This window comes from Oncorhynchus keta, chromosome 20, assembly GCF_023373465.1.
Source record: "Oncorhynchus keta strain PuntledgeMale-10-30-2019 chromosome 20, Oket_V2, whole genome shotgun sequence".
NCBI classification, from domain to species: domain Eukaryota; kingdom Metazoa; phylum Chordata; class Actinopteri; order Salmoniformes; family Salmonidae; genus Oncorhynchus; species Oncorhynchus keta.
This window is the reverse complement of record NC_068440.1, coordinates 7,804,444-7,830,130: the sequence shown is the minus strand read 5'-3', so window position 1 is coordinate 7,830,130 and position 25,687 is coordinate 7,804,444. Positions and strand designations below refer to the sequence as shown.

At 44.8% G+C, this 25,687-nt stretch overlaps 1 protein-coding gene across 2 annotated transcripts in view; it reads right to left on the bottom strand.

Moving 5' to 3' along the window:
• Positions 1 to 25,687, bottom strand: part of LOC118398943 (glutamate receptor ionotropic, NMDA 2D) — a 70,896-nt gene that overhangs the window by 13,346 nt on the left and 31,863 nt on the right. For both annotated transcript variants that reach the window (XM_052471989.1, XM_052471990.1), the window contains 6 exons: positions 18,225 to 18,339; positions 16,245 to 16,453; positions 10,283 to 10,451; positions 9,618 to 9,771; positions 2,298 to 2,423; positions 1,806 to 2,035 (listed from right to left, as the gene is read on the bottom strand). In XM_052471989.1, the coding sequence (XP_052327949.1) occupies positions 1,806 to 2,035; positions 2,298 to 2,423; positions 9,618 to 9,771; positions 10,283 to 10,451; positions 16,245 to 16,453; positions 18,225 to 18,339 (1,003 nt within the window). The remainder of the gene's footprint in view (positions 1 to 1,805; positions 2,036 to 2,297; positions 2,424 to 9,617; positions 9,772 to 10,282; positions 10,452 to 16,244; positions 16,454 to 18,224; positions 18,340 to 25,687) is intronic.

The following is a 25,687-nucleotide window of genomic DNA, read 5'->3' as shown; positions in this document are numbered from 1 at the left end:
AAATTTGTCCACAAAATTTGAGAGAAATAAGCTTTTTGTGCGTATGGAAAATTTCCAGGATCTCTTATTTCAGTTGATGAAACATGGGACAAACACTTTACATGTTGCGTTTATATTTCTGTTCTGTATAAATATATACAGTTGAAGTCGGAAATTTACGTACACCTTAGCCAAATACATTTAAACTCAGTTTTTCACAATTCCTGACATTTAATCCTAGTCAAAATTCCCTGTCTTAGGAATTAAGAATGTGAAATGATTTATTTCAGCTTTTATTGACATTCCCAGTGGGTTTACATACAATCAATTAGTATTTGGTAGCATTGCCTTTAAATTGTTTAACTTGGGTCAAACATTTCAGGTAGTCTTCCACAAGCTTCCCACAATAAGTTGGGTGAATTTTGGCCCATTCCTCCTGACAGAGCTGGTGTAACTGAGTCAGGTTTGTAGGCCTCCTTGCTCACACACGCTTTTTCAGTTCTGCCCAAACATTTTCTATAGGATTGAGGTCAGGGCTTTGTGATGGCCACTCCAATACCTTGACTTTGTTGTCCATAAGCCATTTTGCCACAACTTTGGAAGTATGCTTGGGGTCATTGTCCATTTGGAAGACCCATTTGTGACCAAGCTTTAACTTCCTGACTGATGTCTTGAGATGTTGCTTCAATATATCCACATAAGTTTCCCTCCCCATGATGCCATCTATTTTGTGAAGTTCACTAGTCCCTCATGCAGCAAAGCACCCCCACAACATGATGCTGCCACCCCCGTGCTTCATGGTTGGGATGGTGTTCTCCCCCCTTTTCCTCCAAACATAACAATGGTCATTATGGCCAAACAGTGCTATTTTTGTTTCATCAGACCAGAGGAAATTTCTCCAAGAAGTACAATCTTTGTCCCCCTGTGCAGGTGCAAACCGTAGTCTGGCTTTTTGATGGCAGTTTTGGAGCAGTGGCTTCTTCCTTGCTGAGCAGCCTTTCAGGTTATGTCAAAATAGGACTAATTTTACTGTGGATACAGATACTTTTGTACCTGTTTCCTCCAGCATCTTCACAAGGTCCTTTGCTGTTGTTCTGGGATTGATTTGCACTCTTGGCACCAAAGTACGTTCATCTCTAGGAGACAGAACGCGTCTCCTTCCTGAGCGGTATGATGGCTGTGTGGTCATATGGTGTTTATACTTGCATACTATTTTTTGTACAGATGAACGTGGTACCTTCAGGCATTTGGAAATTGCTCCCAAGGATGAACCAGACTTGTGGAGGTCTACACATTTTTTGTTCTGAAGTCTTGGCTGATTTCTTTTAATTTTCTCATGGTGTTTCTCATGGTTCTCTTAGTATATGTAAACTTCTGACCCACTGGAATTGTGATACAGTGAATTATAAGTGAAATAATCTGTCTAAACAATTGTTGGAAAGATTTCTTGTGTCATGCACAAAGTAGATGTCCTAACCTACTTGCCAAAACTATAGTTTGTTAACAAGAAATGTATGGAGCGGTTGAAAAATGAGTTTTAATGATTTCCAACCTAAGTGTATGTAAACTTCAACTGTAAAACATATATAATTGTTTGATTCCTCTTGGGCCCCCCAAAGGGCTGGGCCAAGGGGCTACAGCCCTGGTAAGCCCCCGCATGAATCCGGCCCTGCCTTCCCCAACGCAATGCTTTTAAATCCATAGACCGGTAATGTGCAAGTGCACACATTGGGAGAAGTGTGAAGAATTGAGGCGTCACTGTGCTATGGAAAAAGACATTATAGCCATCTTGGCCTTGGATCAGAATGGCCTCCTCGCTCACACACCTTCTTGTCGCTGAGGCCAGACACAGTGTCGATGTACTCCTCCTGGATCATGAAGGCTGCCAGGTTGGCCGTGTAGGAGGCCAGGAAGATGACCGCAAAGAAGGCCCACACCAGCACCATGATCTTACTGGTGGTTCCTCTGGGGTTCTCCACAGGCACTGAGTTGTTGAAGACCAATGCCCACAGCAGCCAGATAGACTTCCCTATGGTGAATTTAGAGCCCCCTGTCTCTGGATAGAGAGAGGTCGGGGGGAAGAGAGAGGGGGGAGTGGGAGAGACAATGAGAGAGAGCGAGAGAGAGAGTGAAAGAGCGAGAGAGAGAGAGAGAGAGAGAGAGAGAGAGACAGGGAGAGAGAGAAATGGACATTGAATGGAATAGAAACATCCCCAGGGTACTACTCACACTGGTATGTAAACTCATCACGACTACTTCAATTGCTTCAATGGTGATAACCTGAAATAATAATGACCATACTGTAATAAATGACTTACTCTTTGCACTTTGCAGGCTGCGGTTGTAGCCGACGGGACTGAAGAACTCGAAAATAAAGACTGTGACAGCGACCACGGAGAGGCACATGACGAACATCATCACCCACACAGCTGGGCTGTATGGCTCTGAAACATCGCATCAGAAAGACAAGGGTTCTGTTCCAAGGATGTTGCTAGCTTGCTACTTAGAATGAAGCTATTGACGTTTCCCAAATGGTTCCCTAAAATGTCCTATATATGGTTGGGTCCGAAATGATCGACACCCTTGATAAAGATGAGCAATAACGATTGCATAAAATAAATAATCAGAACCGTGAGCTATATTGTATGCTCCCAAAAATTGTGTAATTATATTATTTTATACTAATAAAACTGCTTAGTGAAAAATATTTAGTTAGTCGAACCTTTTTTCTCAAAAAGATAGGGTTGTCAATCATTTTGCCCCCTAAATATTATTGTAAATAAAGTAGTCAAGGGTTACTAAACCTTTGACTACTTTATTTGAAATAATATCTAGGGGTGTCAATCATTTTGCCCCCTACCTTTTTGAGAAAAAAAAATATGACTTGTTAAACAAAATCTCTTTCTCTGAGCAGTATTAGTATAAAATAAAATACTTTCAACATGTTTCTACATTTGATCCCATATTCTACATTGGGTCCAAATATTCCTAGCACACAACGTCTACACGAAGCTTGTGACTCTACGAACTTGTTGGAGACATTTTGCATTTTGGTTTTGTTTCAGATTGTTTTGTGCCCAATAGAAATCCATTGTAAATATTGTAATGTGTCATTTTGGATTCACTTTTATTGTAAATAAGAATAGAATATGTTCCTAAACCCTTCTACGTTAATGTGGATAATCCTAAATGAATCGTGAATAATGATGAGTGAGAAGTTTACTTCGGGTCAAAGACCGTACCCCCAAGACATGCTCACTTCTCACCATTACCAACAACAGGGGAGGTTAGCATCCCCCAAGACATGCTCACTTCTCACCATTACCAACAACAGGGGAGGTTAGCATGTCTTGGGGGTATGATCTTTGACCCGCTGTAACTTTCTCACTCATCATTATTCACGATTCATTCAGGATTGTCCCTAATCATGGTAGCATCCACGTGAATGTAGAAGTGTTTAGAAACAGATTATATTCTTATTGACAATAAAAGTGACTCCGAAATGACACAATAATCACCTGAAATGCAACCAAAACGAACTGCAAATGCATCCAACAAGTTTGTAAAGCACGATGCAGTCCTTGCATGCGAGGATTATGGGACCAAATACTCAACTTTTGACTCGTTTTTATTTATAAGAACCTTTAGGGGTGTCAATATATATATATATATTCTTTAAATACAATATAGCTCAGTATTTAAATTATTTATTTTATACAATCATTAATGGCTCATATTTATCAAGGGTGTCAATAATTTGGGACCCCACTGTAGTGCACTACTTTTTTGGTAGAGCCCATTGAGCCCTCCGTCAAAAGTAGTACACTACATAGGTAACAGGGTGCAATCGGGACACAGACAATGTATTGGACACGCATTAGACGGTCGCTCGACCTCATCCCTTTAATAAGGCTTGTAAATGGGCAAAGTTTCGATCCAAGAGTGGATGCACATTGTGCATTTACTAGCCTTATTAAATATATAAGTGTGTGTGGTGGAGCATTTGTGTATGTCAGAGGGTTGCTGGGCCATGTAAAAACTAACAAGTGATGTGTGTTTAACAATACAGACAGATTACAGGCATGCATTCGAAGTGGTATGCTAGCATTGACATTGGAACATAGCCTAGGAGAGAATTCAACAAAAAAAAAAGCCATTCTCAAACCACTACACTCGTGCCATCGAATCCCCAAGCCGTCAAGGTAAAAATCTGTCGTTCTGCCCCTGAACAAGGCAGATAACCCACTGTTCCTAGGCCGTCATTGAAAGTAAGAATTTGTTCATAACTGACTTGCCTAGTTAAATAAAGGTAAAATATACATTTTTTAAAAATAGGTAAAGATAGACATTCAAAGGGATTGTTTTGTGGTAACACGATGTTGATTGGATACCTGTGATGTAACTAATTATTCATGTTTATTACAAAGCAATGAAGCAATTGCTCTGTAATGGTAGTGAAATGAAGCCGTTTTTGTTATCACACGAGGAATCGGGAATGGTCTTTAAATCATTGTTGGAGGTTCAGATTCTGTCTGACCTTAGTCATAGAGGAGTAACCTACAATATCAAAAATATTAAGGTCAAAACAGGATGGTTGAGAAAATGGTTGAAGGTCTCAAGAAAACAGCCTTACAAAAAGAGTCAGGCTTGAAGAGCCAAGATTTTCTTGGCAAGAGATTACTCTGGGCTCTGGCCAGCTAATACACACTAAGAGCAAACCAATGACCCTTAGGTTACCATCAAATCAGTGACCCTTTATTCAGACTAAATGGCCTTGAGGTAAAAAATAAAATAAACTTCTGGGTGGCCATTGGATACAGAACATGTCCAGACTGTCTACTAAATCTTCGTTGACAGACAGATATAAGTCTGACATGAATCATTCAGGGGGGAAACGACATCCAGCCTGTGTTGTTTGAGTGTCTGAAACTAAGACTACATCCAGTCTGTGTTGTTTGAGTGTCTGAAACTAAGACTACATCCAGTCTGTGTTGTTTGAGTGTCTGAAACTAAGACTACATCCAGACTGTGTCGTTTGAGTGTCTGAAACTAAGACGACATCCAGTCTGTGTTGTTTGAGTGTCTGAAACTAAGACGACATCCAGCCTGTGTTGTTTGAGTGTCTGAAACTAAGACTAAATACAGTCTGTGTTGTTTGAGTGTCTGAAACTAAGACTACATCCAGCCTGTGTTGTTTGAGTGTCTGAAACTAAGACGACATCCAGCCTGTGTTGTTTGAGTGTCTGAAACTAAGACGACATCCAGTCTGTGTTGTTTGAGTGTCTGAAACTAAGACTACATCCAGCCTGTGTTGTTTGAGTGTCTGAAACTAAGACTACATCCAGCCTGTGTTGTTTGAGTGTCTGAAACTAAGACTACATCCAGCCTGTGTTGTTTGAGTGTCTGAAACTAAGACGACATCCAGTCTGTGTTGTTTGAGTGTCTGAAACTAAGGCGACATCCAGTCTGTGTTGGTTGAGTTTCTGAAACTAAGGCGACATCCAGTCTGTGTTGTTTGAGTGTCTGAAACTAAGACTACATCCAGCCTGTGTTGTTTGAGTGTCTGAAACTAAGACTACATCCAGCCTGTGTTGTTTGAGTGTCTGAAACTAAGACTACATCCAGCCTGTGTTGTTTGAGTGTCTGAAACTAAGACTACATCCAGCCTGTGTTGTTTGAGTGTCTGAAACTAAGACTACATCCAGCCTGTGTTGTTTGAGTGTCTGAAACTAAGACTACATCCAGCCTGTGTTGTTTGAGTGTCTGAAACTAAGACTACATCCAGCCTGTGTTGTTTGAGTGTCTGAAACTAAGACGACATCCAGTCTGTGTTGTTTGAGTGTCTGAAACTAAGAATACATCCAGTCTCTGTTATTTGAGTGTCTGAAACTAAGACTACATCCAGTCTGTGTTGTTTGAGTGTCTGAAACTAAGACGACATCCAGTCTGTGTTGTTTGAGTGTCTGAAACTAAGAATACATCCAGTCTCTGTTATTTGAGTGTCTGAAACTAAGACTACATCCAGCCTGTGTTGTTTGAGTGTCTGAAACCAAGACTACATCCAGTCTGTGTTGTTTGAGTGTCTGAAACTAAGACTACATCCAGCCTGTGTTGTTTGAGTGTCTGAAACTAAGACTACATCCAGCCTGTGTTGTTTGAGTGTCTGAAACTAAGACGATATCCAGTCTCTGTTGTTTGAGTGTCTGAAACTAAGACGATATCCAGTCTGTGTTGTTTGAGTGTCTGAAACTAAGACGATATCCAGTCTCTGTTGTTTGAGTGTCTGAAACTAAGACGACATCCAGCCTGTGTTGTTTGCGTGTCTGAAACTAAGACGATATCCAGTCTGTGTTGTTTGAGTGACTGAAACTAAGACGACATCCAGTCTGTGTTGTTTGAGTGTCTGAAACTAAGACTACATCCAGTCTGTGTCGTTTGAGTGTCTGAAACTAAGACTACATCCAGTCTCTGTTGTTTGAGTGTCTGAAACTAAGACGACATCCAGTCTGTGTTGTTTGAGTGTCTGAAACTAAGAATACATCCAGTCTCTGTTATTTGAGTGTCTGAAACTAAGACTACATCCAGTCTGTGTTGTTTGAGTGTCTGAAACTAAGACTACATCCAGTCTCTGTTTTTTGAGTGTCTGAAACTAAGACGACATCCAGCCTGTGTTGTTTGAGTGTCTGAAACTAAGACTACATCCAGCCTGTGTTGTTTGAGTGTCTGAAACTAAGACTTCATCCAGTCTCTGTTGTTTGAGTGTCTGAAACTAAGACTACATCCAGCCTGTGTTGTTTGAGTGTCTGAAACTAAGACGACATCCAGTCTGTGTTGTTTGAGTGTCTGAAACTAAGACGACATCCAGTCTGTGTTGTTTGATTGTCTGAAACTAAGACGATATCCAGTCTGTGTTGTTTGAGTGTCTGAAACTAAGACGACATCCAGTCTGTGTTGTTTGAGTGTCTGAAACTAAGATGACTTCCAGTCTGTGTTGTTTGAGTGTCTGAAGCGAAGACTACATCCAGTCTGTGTTGTTTGAGTGTCTGAAACTAAGACTACATCCAGTCTGTGTTGTTTGAGTGTCTGAAACTAAGACTACATCCAGTCTGTGCTGTTTGAGTGTCTGAAACTAAGACGACATCCAGCCTGTGTTGTTTGAGTGTCTGAAACTAAGACTACATCCAGTCTGTGTTGTTTGAGTGCCTGAAACTAAGACTACATCCAGTCTGTGTTGTTTGAGTGTCTGAAACTAAGACGACATCCAGTCTGTGTTGTTTGAGTGTCTGAAACTAAGACTACATCCAGCCTGTGTTGTTTGAGTGTCTGAAACTAAGACTACATCCAGTCTGTGTTGTTTGAGTGTCTGAAACTAAGACTACATCCAGTCTGTGTTGTTTGAGTGTCTGAAACTAAGACTACATCCAGTCTGTGTTGTTTGAGTGTCTGAAACTAAGACGACATCCAGTCTGTGTTGTTTGAGACTAAGACTACATCCAGTCTGTGTTGTTTGAGTGTCTGAAACTAAGACGACATCCAGTCTGTGTTGTTTGAGTGTCTGAAACTAAGACGACATCCAGTCTGTGTTGTTTGAGTGTCTGAAACTAAGACGACATCCAGTCTGTGTTGTTTGAGTGTCTGAAGCGAAGACTACATCCAGTCTGTGTTGTTTGAGTGTCTGAAACTAAGACGACTTCCAGTCTGTGTTGTTTGAGTGTCTGAAGCGAAGACTATATCCAGTCTGTGTTGTTTGAGTGTCTGAAACTAAGACTACATCCAGTCTGTGTTGTTTGAGTGTCTGAAACTAAGACGACATCCAGCCTGTGCTGTTTGAGTGTCTGAAACTAAGACTACATCCAGTCTGTGTTGTTTGAGTGTCTGAAACTAAGACGACATCCAGTCTGTGTTGTTTGAGTGTCTGAAACTAAGACTACATCCAGTCTGTGTTGTTTGAGTGTCTGAAACTAAGACGACATCCAGTCTGTGTTGTTTGAGTGTCTGAAACTAAGACGACATCCAGTCTGTGTTGTTTGAGTGTCTGAAACTAAGACGACATCCAGTCTGTGTTGTTTGAGTGTCTGAAACTAAGACGACATCCAGTCTGTGTTGTTTGAGTGTCTGAAACTAAGACGACTTCCAGTCTGTGTTGTTTGAGTGTCTGAAGCGAAGACTATATCCAGTCTGTGTTGTTTGAGTGTCTGAAACTAAGACTACATCCAGTCTGTGTTGTTTGAGTGTCTGAAACTAAGACGACATCCAGCCTGTGCTGTTTGAGTGTCTGAAACTAAGACTACATCCAGTCTGTGTTGTTTGAGTGTCTGAAACTAAGACTACATCCAGTCTGTGCTGTTTGAGTGTCTGAAACTAAGACGACATCCAGCCTGTGTTGTTTGACTTCATACCTGAACTAGCTCGTTTTACGTCCAGCACAGCCGTCTCCAATGGCCAGATTGCTGTGTACTACTGAGTCATATCTAATGAGCTGCCATTACCTCGGTGCATTTCACACTGTATAATCTAAGATCCGGCTGCAGATTTAAACGTACCATCCAGTCTCAATCGACAGCTGTAGGATTAAAATGTCTGCCTTGTTTGCAGACTTTATTTAACCAGGAAGGGCTCATTGAGATTAAAGTCATTTTTCAAGAGCGCCCTGGCCAAGATAGGCAGCACCAAGTCATTACAAAAAACTACAGACAGACACCATGAAAAACTACATGTAATCTAGTAAAAACCATTGAATTCACAAGAGTATAACATTTTTTAAAAAACAGCAAATTAAAAACATTGACAGGTCAGGGAATCAGCCTCAAAATCCTTCATCAGTGATTTAAAAACACCAATCGGGACAAGTTCTTCCAGTTTAAAAGTATTTTGTAAGGCGTTCCAAGACAATGGCGCAGAGTACATGAAAGCCCTTTTACCAAATTCAGTTCGGACATTTGGAACAGTTTGCAGGATGAAGTCCAGCGAACGAAGAGACGACCCACCACATTTCTGAACAATAAAAATTCCCAAATAAAAAGGTGGTAAACCCAAGAGTATACCAGTGACTGAGCCTACGAGTGACTAGAGAAGGCCAGCCAACCCTGGTATACAAAGTGCAGTGGTGCGTAAGGGTTTTGCAGTTTAAAATAAATCTCTAAGTGCCATGGATGTCAAACACTGAGCGGAAGCATTCATATATAAAGTATCCCCATAGTCTAGTAAAGGCGTAAATGTAGCTGATACTAGTCTCCTTCTGGCTTCAAAAGAAAAACAGACTGAGTCTCTCTACATGGTTGAACAAAGACTAGAATTACGCTAAGGCGATTTGAAATGTCGAGGCGTTACCTTCGAGACATATTTTACTCTGAAATATTTTCACCATTCATTACCGAGGAGCGACATAGCCCATTGGAATACTGAATGGGTTTATGGATTTTATTTGAGAAGCCTGTGAAACATTGCTTGACAACTTTGATACTAAACCAAGAGAGAGAAATCAAGGTTTTCCTTGTTGGTTGGATTGTCAGGTGTTGTGTGTTACCATAGACCCTTCATAGCCCATCAGAAGCCCTTCACAGCCCATCGTAGGCCCTTCATAGCCCCTTCATAGCACATCATATGCCCTTCATAAGCTCTTAGTCAGCCCTGCTCACCAAGGAAGGCCGACGGCGAGACGGTGCCGTTGCTACGGGAGACCATGACGCTGATGCCTGTCTCCACGAAGGGCACTGAGAACTCCACAACCTCCGACCTCTCCTTGTTGACGGTCAGGGAGCCAATGGCCATGTCGGCCCGTTTATAAACCACCTGGTGGGCGGGAGGGGAACTGCAGTTAGGAACAGAAAAAAAACGGTCCCATTCACGTTCACAGGCACTCACTTCCAGCTGTCTCAGTAGTGAAATGGTTACGGTAACGAGATCCGAGAGCGAGTTGAGCGACTGTGGAGCCTCGCGGCGAGAGAAAAGGGACACCGGCACCTCGTAGAAGGAGCCTAGTACCCGGTGGCTGTGTAAGTACAACAACACACCCTTAGCCGTGTTGGTATATAACATCCCCTTCTCTGTTAACCACCCGTATTAATCCCGGCCCTCAGAGGGGGATTGGCTTCCCTGGAAATAACGAGGCATCTGCCCAAGACTCCAAGCCAAACACTCCACTTACTCTTCCATGGGAATACTAATCTATTTGACAGTTCTGAGTCTCATTCTGTCTCCACATTTACTTTTAGGGGATTTAGAGGAGGAATTGCATGGTACTCCTTGAATAGGTTTTTGAATATGAAAAGAAAGGGAGAAGAAGAAATGCATGACCCCTGACCTCCCCGACCATGCCATTCCACTGCCCATCACTCCCCCTCTTCCCGTGTCTGCCATTGGTCACCAGGTAGAGGTCATAGGAGAAGCCCACTATTTTGGCCAATCGCTTGAGGACGTCAATGCAGAAGCCTTTGCAGCAGTGCTTCGACGATTTCTCATCCACCGGCACACTGTGGTTACAGAGAGAGAGAGGGGGAGGGAAGGAGAGAAAGACAAGGAGGGAGAGGGTAGAGACAAGAGGCAGAGGAGAGAGAGAGAAACAGAAGGGAGACACAGTAGGGCAAGGAGGAATGTATGAATTATTAGCAAGAGCTGTAGTAGCTGGATCAATACTGCCTGTAGTTGGACTGCTCAGTTTTAGAGAGGGGATGCACATCAGGACAGACAGGAGGACTGCATTAAAACAGGATTAAATGCTATTTTTCTGTGTGGTTTACCCTCAGCGGGGGACAAGGAGATTTAACAGGACATACGTGGACTCTTTCCAAGCATGTAGCTTTACAACAGGTAAGTTGACAGAAAAGGCCTGATGGTAGATCAAAAGCTACATTCATCTGGGCAAATATCAATGTGTGATCCCTCCCTGTGTGCCCACTGTGATAACCCACCAGTGTAGGTTTTAAAATTCTAATGGAATGTTCAAAGTAGGCAGATTAAAATGGGCCAATCTCCCCGAGCAAATCAAATTGATGGACCTTTCAGCGGGCCTTGTTACCAGGCATCAGAGACAGACTGGCGGAACACACAACACACTCATCAGACCGTTAGAGACCAGGGCAGACTGTGAAACACTGAGTGAGAGTTTATAAAAGAGGACCAGAGAGAATACACAGGATGTCAATAAGTAAAACGGGCAAAGCACGTGTTTACCGGTTAGACTAAGCTGCATCCAAAAAAGTTACTCTAAGGGGAAACTTCAATCAGAAAGTTACTCTAAGGGGAAACTTCAATCAGAAAGTTACTCTAAGGGGAAACTTCAATCAGAAAGTTACTCTAAGGGGAAACTTCAATCAGAAAGTTATTCTAAGGGGAAACTTCAATCAGAAAGTTACTCTAAGGGGAAACTTCAATCAGAAAGTTACTCTAAGGGGAAACTTCAATCAAAAAGTTACTCTAAGGGGAAACTTCAATCAAAAAGTTACTCTAAGGGGAAACTTCAATCAAAAAGTTACTCTAAGGGGAAACTTCAATCAGAAAGTTATTCTAAGGGGAAACTTCAATCAGAAAGTTACTCTAAGGGAAACTTCAATCAAAAAGTTACTCTAAGGGGAAACTTCAATCAAAAAGTTACTCTAAGGGAAACTTCAATCAAAAAGTTACTCTAAGGGGAAACTTCAATCAAAAAGTTCACATTTGAGGTTTTGTTTGGAACCTTTTAATATTTCAAATGATCATGTTATGAGTGTGCAAAACATTAGGAACACTTTCCTATTATTGAGTTGCACCCCCTTTTGCCCTCAGAACAGCCTCGATTTGTCGAGGCACGGACTCCACAAGACGTCGAAAGCGTTCCACAGGGATGCTGGCCCATGTCGACTCCAATGCTTCCCACAGTTGTGTCATGTTGGCTGGATGTCCTTTGGGTGGGGGGCCATTCTTGATACACATGGCAAACTGTTGAGCATGAAAGAGCCAGCAGCGTTGCAGTTCTTGACACACTTAACCCGGTGCGCCTGGCACCTACTACCATTCCCCCTGTTCAAAGGCAGTTAAGTCTTTTGTCTTGCCCGTTCACCCTCTGAATGGCAGATATGCACAATCCATGTCTCAGTTGTCTCAAGGCTTAAAAATCCTTTAACCTGTCTCCTCCCCTTCATCTACACTGATTGACATGGATTTAACAAGTGACATCAATAAGGGATCATAGCTTTCATTTGGTCAGTCTATGTCATGGAAAGAGCAGTTGTTCCTAAGGTTTTGTACACTTCAGTGTATAAAGACATTTTTAAGTTCAAAGGCTTTATTATTTATTTACCACAATTCAGATGCTAAATCTTTACAAATTCTTTCCAATTATTTTCCCTGAATGGCTCGAAGAGAGGGTATGTAACCCTGTGACATCATACTTTTAGGAGTTATGTCCTTTTTAGTTAGTGTGGAGGAAAGCATTGTATATTTACATTTACATTTAAGTAATTTAGCAGACGCTCTTATCCAGAGCGACTTACAAATTGGTGCATTCACCTTATGACATCCAGTGGAACAGTCACTTTACAATAGTGCATCTAAATCTTAAAAGGGGGGTGAGAAGGATTACTTATCCTATCCTAGGTATTCCTTAAAGAGGTGGGGTTTCAGGTGTCTCCGGAAGGTGGTGATTGACTCCGCTGTCCTGGCGTCGTGAGGGAGTTTGTTCCACCATTGGGGGGCCAGAGCAGCGAACAGTTTTGACTGGGCTGAGCGGGAACTGTACTTCCTCAGCGGTAGGAATGCGAGCAGGCCAGAGGTGGATGAACGCAGTGCCCTTGTTTGGGTGTAGGGCCTGATCAGAGCCTGGAGTTACTGAGGTGCCGTTCCCCTCACAGCTCCGTAGGCAAGCACCATGGTCTTGTAGCGGATGCGAGCTTCAACTGGAAGCCAGTGGAGAGAGCGGAGGAGCGGGGTGACGTGAGAGAACTTGGGAAGGTTGAACACCAGACGGGCTGCGGCGTTCTGGATGAGTTGTAGGGGTTTAATGGCACAGGCAGGGAGCCCAGCCAACAGCGAGTTGCAGTAATCCAGACGGGAGATAACAAGTGCCTGGATTAGGACCTGCGCCGCTTCCTGTGTGAAGCAGGGTCGTACTCTGCGGATGTTGTAGAGCATGAACCTACAGGAACGGGCCACCGCCTTGATGTTAGTTGAGAACGACAGGGTGTTGTCCAGGATCACGCCAAGGTTCTTAGCGCTCTGGGAGGAGGACACAATGGAGTTGTCAACCGTGATGGCGAGATCATGGAACGGGCAGTCCTTCCCCGGGAGGAAGAGCAGCTCCGTCTTGCCGAGGTTCAGCTTGAGGTGGTGATCCGTCATCCACACTGATATGTCTGCCAGACATGCAGAGATGCGATCGCCACCTGGTCATCAGAAGGGGGAAAGGAGAAGATTAATTGTGTGTCGTCTGCATAGCAATGATAGGAGAGACCATGTGAGGTTATGACAGAGCCAAGTGACTTGGTGTATAGCGAGAATAGGAGAGGGCCTAGAACAGAGCCCTGGGGGACACCAGTGGTGAGAGCGCGTGGTGAGGAGACAGATTCTCGCCACGCCACCTGGTAGGAGCGACCTGTCAGGTAGGACGCAATCCAAGCGTGGGCCGCGCCGGAGATGCCCAACTCGGAGAGGGTGGAGAGGAGGATCTGATGGTTCACAGTATCGAAGGCAGCCGATAGGTCTAGAAGGATGAGAGCAGAGGAGAGAGAGTTAGCTTTAGCGGTGCGGAGCGCCTCCGTGATACAGAGAAGAGCAGTCTCAGTTGAATGACTAGTCTTGAAACCTGACTGATTTGGATCAAGAAGGTCATTCTGAGAGAGATAGCGGGAGAGCTGGCCAAGGACGGCACGTTCAAGAGTTTTGGAGAGAAAAGAAAGAAGGGATACTGGTCTGTAGTTGTTGACATCGGAGGGATCGAGTGTAGGTTTTTTCAGAAGGGGTGCAACTCTCGCTCTCTTGAAGACGGAAGGGACGTAGCCAGCGGTCAGGGATGAGTTGATGAGCGAGGTGAGGTAAGGGAGAAGGTCTCCGGAAATGGTCTGGAGAAGAGAGGAGGATAGGGTCAAGCGGGCAGGTTGTTGGGCGGCCGGCCGTCACAAGACGCGAGATTTCATCTGGAGAGAGAGGGAGAAAGAGGTCAGAGCACAGGGTAGGGCAGTGTGAGCAGAACCAGCGGTGTCGTTTGCCTTAGCAAATGAGGATCGGATGTCGTCGACCTTCTTTTCAAAATGGTTGATGAAGTCATCTGCAGAGAGGGAGGAGGGGGAGGGGGAGGAGGATTCAGGAGGGAGGAGAAGGTGGCAAAGAGCTTCCTAGGGTTAGAGGCAGAAGCTTGGAATTTAGAGTGGTAGAAAGTGGCTTTAGCAGCAGAGAAAGAAGAGGAAAATGTAGAGAGGAGGGAGCGAAAGGATGCCAGGTCCACAGGGAGGCGAGTTTTCCTCCATTTCCGCCTCGGCTGCCCGGAGCCCTGTTCTGTGAGCTCGCAATGAGTCGTCGAGCCACGGAGCGGGGGGGAGGACCGAGCCGGCCTGGAGGATAGGGGGCATAGAGAGTCAAAGGATGCAGAAAGGGGAGGAGAGGAGGGTTGAGGAGGCAGAATCAGGAGATAGGTTGGAGAAGGTTTGAGCAGAGGGAAGAGATGATAGGATGGAAGAGGAGAGAGTAGCGGGGGAGAGAGCGAAGGTTGGGACGGTGCGATACCATCCGAGTAGGGGCAGTGTGGGAAGTGTTGGATGAGAGTGAGAGGGAAAAGGATACAAGGTAGTGGTCGGAGACTTGGAGGGGAGTTGCAATGAGGTTAGTGGAAGAACAGCATCTAGTAAAGATGAGGTCGAGCGTATTGCCTGCCTTGTGAGTAGGGGGAAGGTGAGAGGGTGAGGTCAAAAGAGGAGAGGAGTGGAAAGAAGGAGGCAGAGAGGAATGAGTCAAAGGTAGACGTGGGGAGGTTAAAGTCGCCCAGAACTGTGAGAGGTGAGCCGTCCTCAGGAAAGGAGCTTATCAAGGCATCAAGCTCATTGATGAACTCGCCGAGGGAACCTGGAGGGCGATAAATGATAAGGATGTTAAGCTTGAAAGGGCTGGTAACTGTGACAGCGTGGAATTCAAAGGAGGCGATAGACAGATGGGTAAGGGGAGAAAGAGAGAATGACCACTTAATAATATAATAATAATAATAATAATAATAACCACTTGGGAGAGATGAGGATCCCGGTGCCACCACCCCGCTGACCAGAAGCTCTCGGGGTGTGCGAGAACACGTGGGCGGACGAAGAGAGAGCAGTAGGAGTGGCAGTGTTATCTGTGGTGATCCATGTTTCCGTCAGTGCCAAGAAGTCGAGGGACTGGAGGGAGGCATAGGCTGAGATGAACTCTGCCTTGTTGGCCGCAGATCGGCAGTTCCATATATGAAACACACTCTCAATAAACTATATGAATAATGAGGATCAACATTGCCGACCACGATTTTTGAATGAAATTCCCCTTTACACTTATGATAGTTACAACATTTAAACTACGGTGGTTACATGTTGGTCATGGTTAAAACATCTGAATGGTTAGACCACGGCCGTTCATGGTAAAACCTCTGAATGGTTAGACCACGGACGTTCATGGTAAAACATCTGCATGGTTAGACCACGGTCGGTCATGGTAAAACATCTGAATGGTTAGACCACGGCCGGTCATGGCAAAACATCTGCATGGTTAGACCACGGTCGGTCATGGTATAACATCTGAATGGTTAGACCACGGTCGGTCATGGTAAAACATCTGCATGGTTAGACCACAGTCGGTCATGGTATAACATCTGAATGGTTAGACCACGGTCGGTCATGGTAAAACATCTGAATGGTTAGACCACGGTCGGTCATGGTAAAACATCTGAATGGTTAGACCACGGCCGGTCATGGTAAAACATCTGCATGGTTAGACCACGGTCGGTCATGGTAAAACATCTGCATGGTTAAACCACGGCCAGTCATGGTAAAACATCTGCATGGTTAGACCACGGCCGGTCATGGTAAAACATCTGCATGGTTAGACCACGGTCGGTCATGGTAAAACATCTGCATGGTTAGACCACGGTCGGTTATGGTAAAACATCTGCATGGTTAGACCACGGTCGGTCATGGTAAAACATCTGCATGGTTAGACCACGGCCGGTCATGGTATAACATCTGAATGGTTAGACCACGGTCGGTCATGGTATAACATCTGCATGGTTAGACCACGGTCGGTCATGGTAAAACATCTGCCCCAGTAGCAGGCCTTACTTGGTGGTGTTAAGCGGTAGTCTGCAGGGCACCGAGTCCCGGATGCAGGAGTTGGTGCCTGGGTCGGCTGGCTCCACAATGACAAAGGGCCTCTCCTCCAGGGTGACCACCTTGAGGTGCTGGGTGTCATCCAGCGGCTTGAGGAAGGAGCCGTAGCGTGAAAACGGCTGAATGATGAGATCCAGAACACCGTTCTGCCACGTGCCAACCTGCGGGAGATCATTCAGAGACACTTAGGAAGTATCTGGAGCGCGAGGTGGAAAAAGGAAACCTTTCTGCGACGCAGTGTCTATTTTGTTCACCACTGTGGTAAGTGGGGCATGTACTAAACCCGTTGAGGGTGTTCCAGTGTCTCAGCGGTCAGGCTAACATAGGAGACTGCATACTGGGGGGAATTAAAACCAGAAGCGACCGCGACCCGTGTTGAAGTGATTCACAAATTAATTGAAGTAAGTCACTGTTTTCTGAAGCACCAATTCATCAGTTCTCCTTCTGGGGTCACTTGAAGTCGTCTGGTTCGAATATGACCAGCTACAATGTATTAGTATGGAATGGAATGGCCTACATTTGTATATTATTATCTTCATATTTTGAACTGTGGTTATGATATACTATAGGGAACAGTAAGTTACAGTACTATGGAGACTATGAACGCACTGTAAATCATACGTGGTCTGACTTTCCCATCATATAATGGTCTGGGGTCAGAAACTGGTCCCAGAGCTCAATCATCCACTGCTTGATCACTCCCCTCACCTGATCTGAGCCCAGAGTGCTCAGTAAATATACTCGGAGGAGATGGGAAATGAACTGAAGGAGCCCCACCACAGGGACCATGTTATCGTTCAGCTGCAACTGGGTCAGATTAGCCCACCTTGACACTGACAGTATGGAGGCAGTGGTGTAAAGTAATTACGTTTTTTTTTTAAATACTTTAAAGTACTACTTAAGATGTTTTTTGGGGGGTGTCTATACTTTACTTGACTATTTATATTTTGGACAACTTTTACTTTACTACACGCCTAAAGAAAATAATGTACTTTTTACTCCATATGTTTTCCCTGACACCCAAAAGTACTATTTTCAATTTTGAATGCTGAGCAGGACAGGAAAAATGACACACACTTGGACATCCCTGGTCATCCCTACAGACGATCTGGTGGAATCACTAAACACACATGCTTGGTTTGTAAATGATGTCTGAGTGTTGGAGTGTGCCCCTGGCTATCCGTAAAAAACAAGAGCATCTTGCCATCTGGTTTGCTTAATATAAGGAATTTGAAATTATTAATAGTTGAACTTTCGACACTTAAGTATATTTTAGCAATTACATTTACTTTTGACACGTATGTATACTTAAAACCTAATAATTTTAGACTTTTACCCAGTAGTATTTTAATGGATGACATTCACCTTTACTTGAGTCATTTTCTACGAAGACATCTTTAATTCTACTCAAGTATGACATTTGGGGACTTTTTCTACCACCGTATGAAGGAGTATATCACGATTCACGCTGAACAAATTCTGGTTGTTGTGAATGGATATCCATGGAATCGCTAGGCCTTGAGGCAACGACGTGGGTAAACATACAGAGTACTGAAAGGTTAGTTGAAAACAGCAGGAATGGAGTGAACGGAGAGCTGAGGCATGAGCATTCGACGTCGAGTTAGCCTGTCAACGAAAGCTAACAAGGTTTCCAAAACGTGAAGGAGGGGTACACGTAGGCACATCCGATGGACTGTTATAGTGCAGTTAGTGTGGTTAGCAAGGTGAGGGGAGAGTGTGTGTGTGTGTGTGTGTGTGTGTGTGTGTGTGTGTGTGTGTGTGTGTGTGTGTGTGTGTGTGTGTGTGTGTGTGTGTGTGTGTGTGTGTGTGTGTGTGTGTGTGTGTGGATGTGTTAGCAAGACTTGATGGGGTGTGGGATGGTGGTTAGCGAGCGTGTCAGCTAATTAGAGGCTAGCGCGCTAACTCACTGACCTCCTCCCAGCCTTTTCCCTCGGTGTAGGAAATCACATCCAGCACTGGATTGGACAGGTAGCCGTCACTGTTGAACGAGTAGTCCCGGCCACTCAGCGTAATGTTACTGAAGAACCTGGAAGACAGGGATTGGAGTGAGAGAATGGCAGACAGAAAGAGAAAAATAGAAACAGGGAAACAGAGAGAAATAGAGGGGCACGACAGACAGACAGACAGACAGACAGACAGACGGACAGACGGACAGACGGACAGACGGACAGACGGACAGACGGACGGACGGACGGACGGACGGACAGACGGACAGACGGACAGACGGACAAACGGACAAACGGACAAACAAAGAAATGGAGAAGCAAGCTTCATTTTTTAGCTGGAAGTGACAATGAAGGCAATGAGAGTGGCAGAGAGAAAGAGAGAGCGAGCACACAGCCATGCAATCTCCATAGACAAAAGTTGGCGTTAAAATGGCCTTACTGAAGACCTCAGTGACTTTCAATGTGGCACCATCAAAGGATGCCACCTTTCCAACAAGTCAGTTCATCAAAATTTCTGCCCTGCTAGAGCTGCCCAGGTCAACTGTAAGTGCTCTTATTGTGAAGTGGAAACTTCTAGGAGCAACAACAGGTTCAGCCGCAAAGTGGTAGGCCACATAAGCTCACAGAACGGGAACGCCGAGTGCTAAATCGTGTAGCGTGTAAAAATCATCTGTCCTCGGTTGCAACACTCACTACCGAGTTCCAAACTGCCTCTGGAAGCAAAGTTAGCACAATAACTGTTCGTCGGGAGCTTCATGAAACGGGTTTCCATGGCCGAGAAGCTGCACACAAGCATAAGATCACCATGCGCAATGCCAAGCGTCGGCGAGAGTGGTGTAAAGCTCGCCAGGCCAATTAGGCCAGGCCTAATTGCCCAACATCAGTGCCCGACCTCACCGATGCTCTTGTTGCCGAACGGCAGCAAGTCCCCGCAGCAATGCTACAACATCTCGCCCTAAGCCTTCCCAGAAGAGTGGAGGCTGTCATAGCAGCAAAGGGGGGGACCAACTCCACGTTAATGCCCATGATTTTGGAATGAAATGTTCGATGAGCCGGTGTCCACATACTTTTGTCATGTATCTTCCATGAGTCTTCAGCTGCAAGCTACAACAAATGGAAGGGGGGGAGTGGCAGAGTAGCAGGGTGGCAGAGTGGCAGGGTGGCAGAGTGGCAGGGTGGCAGGGTGGCAGAGTGGCAGGGTGGCAGAGCAGCAGGGTGGCAGGTTGGCAGAGTGGCAGGGTGGCAGAGTGGCAGGGTGGCAGAGTGGCAGGGTGGCAGGGTGGCAGAGTGGCAGGGTGGCAGGGTGGCAGAGTGGCAGGGTGGCAGGGTGGCAGAGTGGCAGAGTGGCAGGGTGGCAGAGTGGCAGGGTGGCAGAGTGGCAGAGTGGCAGAGTGGCAGAGTGGCAGGGTGGCAGAGTGGCAGAGTGGCAGAGTGGCAGGGTGAGAGACAGCAGGCTGCAGGTGGGCTGTTAGAGATCTCTAGTGTAGTGCCTATGTCCCAAGCGGCTTGTTATTATGTTCCAGTCATGTACAGTTACAGGCAAGCTGCTTGTTATTATGTTCCAGTCATGTACAGTTACAGGCAAGCTGCTTGTTATTATGTTCCAGTCATGTACAGTTACAGGCAAGCTGCTTGTTATTATGTTCCAGTCATGTACAGTTACAGGCAAGCTGCTTGTTATTATGTTCCAGTCATGTACAGTTACAGGCAAGCCGCTTGTTATTATGTTCCAGTCATGTACAGTTACAGGCAAGCTGCTTGTTATTATGTTCCAGCCATGTACAGTTACAGGCAAGCGACTTGACATGAAGTAAATCAAGGACTTGATGAACCAAACATGTGAACTTGCCTCTCAAGAGAGGCGCTGTAGAGTAACCAGAGTTCTACAAAAAGGCAGGTCGTTTCTGAATATCACATGGATACTGTGCAGTGTGTGTGAGTGTTTGGGACTTGCAACGACTGCGGTATGCAGAGAGGTATGGTAGGCAGGCCATTTTCCCTAATCTTCAACGCATCTGTAACTCTTTGATATCGAGAGTGCTAATGGCTTCCTAGCCCCACTCTGATAATCAGGGGTACAAGCTATGAAGCAAACCACACTAGTTGTTGGCTTTCATGTGGAATATTTTGCTGTTAGGGGTAGTCCGTCTGTGGCAGAGTCTGAGATGCTTCTGTGTCACCATGACAACACTGCACCTAAAAGCCCCATTCACAGAGGACGCCGCCAGTCAGATAGAATGTTAAAAAACCCAACACCGGTTTTGTTTTTCTCTCCTGTCCTTTCCAAAGGCATTTGGAATTTGTCGGCAGCGCTTTCTTGTTTTCATGATGCAGCAATTGTTGATTGAAGATGCCCTCATTTCATTTTCCACTTTCCTATTTATTTTGGCCATTATTTATACGAGGCTGTCACATAAAAAGCCTACTACACAATATGAGATTTTTTATTTACGCCTTAAACACTGCCCTCTCGTTGACTTCCCAAGAGAAATGAGCTGAACTATGATTTATAATTGATGGGTTTTTCAATATCATACAGTCGGAGGAATTATATGCATCCCGGCACATGGTCAGACTGGCTGGAGCCCTATGGTGTGGCTTTGGGCTATGTTGCTTTTCATATCCATCCTGTTGCTACTGTACATAAAACGGGCAATGATGCCATGCAAAGTAATGCAATGCAATACAAATGAGCTAGAGGGCCTTATACAGGAAGGGCTGTGTGAAGAAGACATAAAGGGTTTCATGACTTTTTTTTAACGACACCCACACCCATACCCTAATACACACAATCACGGTCACACGCGATTCGTCAAAGCAAGTCCACGAAGAGAACACTGACCCAAGCATAGAGAAATTAACGTAGGAAACGCCCTTGGTCTCTATTCTACATTCAAATGATCCTTTTATGGCTTAGGGGGAAGAAAAGAGATCTGCTGACCAATAACTATTCATCTCACCGTATGGATGTTGCCTTTCTTATTTGATGAAAAAAAAGACAATGTTAGCATTCACTTCAACTCTGCAATGCCACTGATTGCTCTTGGTGAGTGCCATGTTGTCATGGCGACACACAGTCATTGACATTACATGTGTTTCCTCTGATGCCGAACATTGTGAGGTGAACAAACAACCAGACGCTGCGGACTATTTGAATGTAGATTTGTCTCCCGTGTCGGAAACAAAGACAACTCATAATGGCTAACGCTTTCAGACAGAGAGAGGAGTCAGGGATAGAGAGAGCGAGAGGATAGGCAGAGAGGGAAAGAGAGAGAGAGAGAGAGAGAGAGAGAGAGAGAGAGAGAGAGAGAGAGAGAGAGAGAGAGAGAAGGGATGGAGGGTTTGGGGGGGATGACTAGCTGTTTAAACATTCAGTCGGATTTTAATGTACTCTCTTTTGAGCTACATTAGTATGTGCCCTCTTTATTAGATTCTCCCATGCCTTACGGATGCCAGCTTCTTCATTAGAAGGAAACTGGACGGGCCTAGTGGTGGTGGTGGTGGTGGTGGGGGGGCTGTTTGCGGCTGTGTGTAACCGCCTCCGATATTTCTACCTTGCATTACACCACCATAACCAATTATCCAATTTACATGTAAAACGATGCCGCATCAGATCCCTTTTAAAGTCGGGCCAAGGGAAGAGAGAGGGGGAGGGAGGAAAGAGAAGGGGGAGTGATGAGAAAAAGAGAGCGAGCCAGGGAGAAAGAGAGGAGAGAGAGGGCTGCGAACTGACAATAATATGGGAGAGCGTGGGAGGGAAGGAGCGGGGATGGGACGGAGGGGAGAGAGAATGAGATTAGATTGAGGATGAAATTGAATGGCGGAATAAAAACAAAGCATAAAGAGCAGAGCAGTGGGAGAGACAGAGGGAGGAGGGAGGGGATAAGAGAGGAGCAGAGCAGTGGGAGAGACAGAGGGAGGAGGGAGGGGATAAGAGAGGAGCAGAGCAGTGGGAGAGACGGAGGGAGGGGTGAAGGGATAAGAGAGGAGCAGAGCAGTGGGAGAGACAGAGGGAGGGGTGAAGGGATAAGAGAGGAGCAGAGCAGTGGGAGAGACAGAGGGAGGAGGGAGGGGTGAAGGGATAAGAGAGGAGCAGAGCAGTGGGAGAGACAGAGGGAGGAGGGAGGGGTGAAGGGATAAGAGAGGAGCAGAGCAGTGGGAGAGACAGAGGGAGGGGGAGGGGTTAAGGGATAAGAGAGGAGCAGAGCAGTGGGAGAGACAGAGGGAGGAGGGAGGGGTGAAGGGATAAGAGAGGAGCAGAGCAGTGGGAGAGACAGAGGGAGGAGGGAGGGGTGAAGGGATAAGAGAGGAGCAGAGCAGTGGGAGAGACAGAGGGAGGGGTGAAGGGATAAGAGAGGAGCAGAGAGGTTCAGAAGGGGATGCAGGAATAATTATTGTGAGATAAAGAGGGGAGAGTGGTGGGAGGTAGATAATTGTAGTATTACCCTGACTGGTCAAAGAAATGCATTAAAAGAGACCCATTATAGCTGATACGTTAACAATGAATGAACAGTAAGTGGATATTCATTTTTTTTTTTTTTGGTTAGACTTTATTTGGATAGTCCATCTGTAGATGCTCTATAGACTATAGTGCCTTCAGAAAGCACTCACACCCCTTGACTTTTCCCACATTTTGTTGTGTTACAGACTGGATTTAAAATGGATTCAATTGAGATTTTTTTGTTGTTGTAATTAACGTCAGGTTTTCGGTAATAACGTCAGTGGAAGAATTGTGTTTTTAGACATTTTTACAAATGAATTCAAAATGAAAAGCTTAAATGTCTTGTCGATAAGTATCCAACCGCTTTGTTATGGTAAGCCTAAATTCGTTCAGGAGTAAAAAAAAAAAACATCTTAAAAAGTCGCACAATAAGTTGCACTCTGTGTGTAAGGTCCCTGAGTCGAGCAGTGAATTTCAAACACAGATTCAACCACAAAGACCAGCGATGTCTTCCAATGGCTCGCAAAGAAGACCTCCTATTGGATAAAACATTTGGTAAAAAAGGCAGGCATTGAATATCCTTTTAGGCATCGTGAAGTTATTAATTACACTTTAGATGGTGTATCAATACACCCAGTCACTGCAAAGATACAGGCGTCCTTCCTAACTCCGTTGTCGGAGAGGAAGTCAACCGCTCGGGGATTTCACCATGAGGCCCATGGTGACTAAAACAGTTACAGGGTTTCGTTACAGAATTTAATGGCTGTGATAGGAGAAAACTGAGGATGGATAAACAACATTGTAGTTACTCTGCAATACTAACCTAATTCACTGAGTGAAAAGAAGGACGCCTGTACAGAATACAATTTTCCCTAAACATGCCGTCAGTTTGCAACAAGGCACTAAAGTAATACTGCAGAAAATGTGGCAAAGCAATTCACTTTTTGTCCTGAATACAAAAGTGTTATGTTTGGGGCAAATGAAATAGAACACAATACAACCACTCTCCCTACTTTAAATTATAGTGGTGTCTGCATCGCGCAATGAAAAGCTTGTAATCACTAAGGACTGGGCAGTTTTTCAGGATAACAAATGAACAGACTGGAGCTAAGCACAGGCAAACCTGGTTCAGTCTGCTTTCCACCAGACACTGGGAGATGAATTCACATTTCAGCAGGACAACAACCTAAAACACAAGGTCAAAATCTACAATGTAGTTGATTACCAAGAAGACAGTGAATGTTCTTGAGTGGCTGAGTTACAGTTTTGACTTAAATCTGCTTGGAAATATACGGCAAGACCTGAACATTATTGTCTCGCAATGATCAACAACCAATTTGACAGAGCTTGAAGAGTTTTGAAATAAGTAATGGACAAATGTTGCACAACCAAGGTGTGGAAAGCTCTTAGAGACTTACCCAGAAAGACTCACAGCTGTAACTGGTGCCAAAGGTGCTCCTACAACATAATAACTCAGGGGTTTGAATAATTATGTAAATTTGATATTTCAGTATTTCATTTTCAATAACACTGCCAACATTTTGTCAACATTGCCAACACTTTGTCATCATGGAGTAGGTTGTGTAGATGGGGGACAAACAATATCAATGTTGAATTGAGGCTGTAGCGCAACAAAATGTGGAATAAGGAAAGGGGTATGAATACTTTCTGAAGGCACTGTATCTACAGACTATCAGTCTCTTTTCAACAAACAGCCTACTAACCCAGACCCTGACCCTGACCCTGACCCTCTCTTTTCAACAAACAGCCTACTAACCCAGACCCTGACCCTGACCCTCTCTTTTCAACAAACAGCCTACTAACCCTGACCCTGACCCTCTCTTTTCAACAAACAGCCTACTAACCCAGACCCTGACCCTCTCTTTTCAACAAACAGCCTACTAACCCTGACCCTGACCCTCTCTTTTCAACTAACAGCCTACTAACCCTAACCCTGACCCTGACCCTGACCCTTACCCTAAACTTAATCCTAGCCCAGTGGTCACCAACCGGTCCCAATCGACTGGTCATCTCCAAGGAATTCCTAGTTGATCACCAAACATTTCTGTAAAAAACAATGATAAAGCCTTGCGTTCTTCAATTTGTTATTTGTTTCGCGCCATTGGTGGTAGGTAAGTGTTCCCAATTTGAACCATTTCATGTGTCTGAAGGTAGAACTCCGCCTACCCGGCAGGCCCAGGGAGCAAATCAAGTGCACCTACAGGCCTACCGCTGGCTATTCAGATAGCTCAGATCACCGTGTCTGCACAGTTTCCTCGAGCCATAGACTGTAAAAAGAAGAATACAGCAAGAGCGGATGTTTTGACGAGTAATTTCATGTTTAAGTTATTCAGCACTGTCAACACTTTTACAAGCCACAAAATGCACAATCTTCCTACTTCCACTGACGCTACAACCAGCACTGCAGCTGCAATTAACGAGTATATCAACGTGTTCCGACTTTCTCTGGTCAAAGGAGTAACAACATGAATTGGCGCATGAGGCAAAAAATAATGCAGTGTGACTTGAGTTTTGCCATCAGCTAGAAGGCTGTGTCAGAATCAGGCCATCAGTCCAGTAAAAAAAATAAGAAGCTAATTATTATGCTGTGCCTCACAAGTAATACAACAAATTATCATATGATCATATACCATTATTCTTTTAAATATAATTTCAAATTGGTCTGAGAAGAACAACATTGGCAGGGCAATTCAAGAGTCTTGGGCCTATAGCTTACTGCACAAACCTCATTGCTAAAGAGCTGGATTAAAACATTTTGTGGGGGGGGTGTATTTTATCCCCTTTATCTCCCCAATTACAATCTTGTCTCATTGCTGAAACTCCCCAACGGCCTTGGGAGAGGCGAAGGTCGAGTCATGGTTCCTCCGAAACATAACCCACCAAACCGCACTTCTTATCACCCTCCAATGAACCCCCCTCGGCCAATTGTGCACCGCCCTATGGGACTCCCGGTCAGTTGCGACACA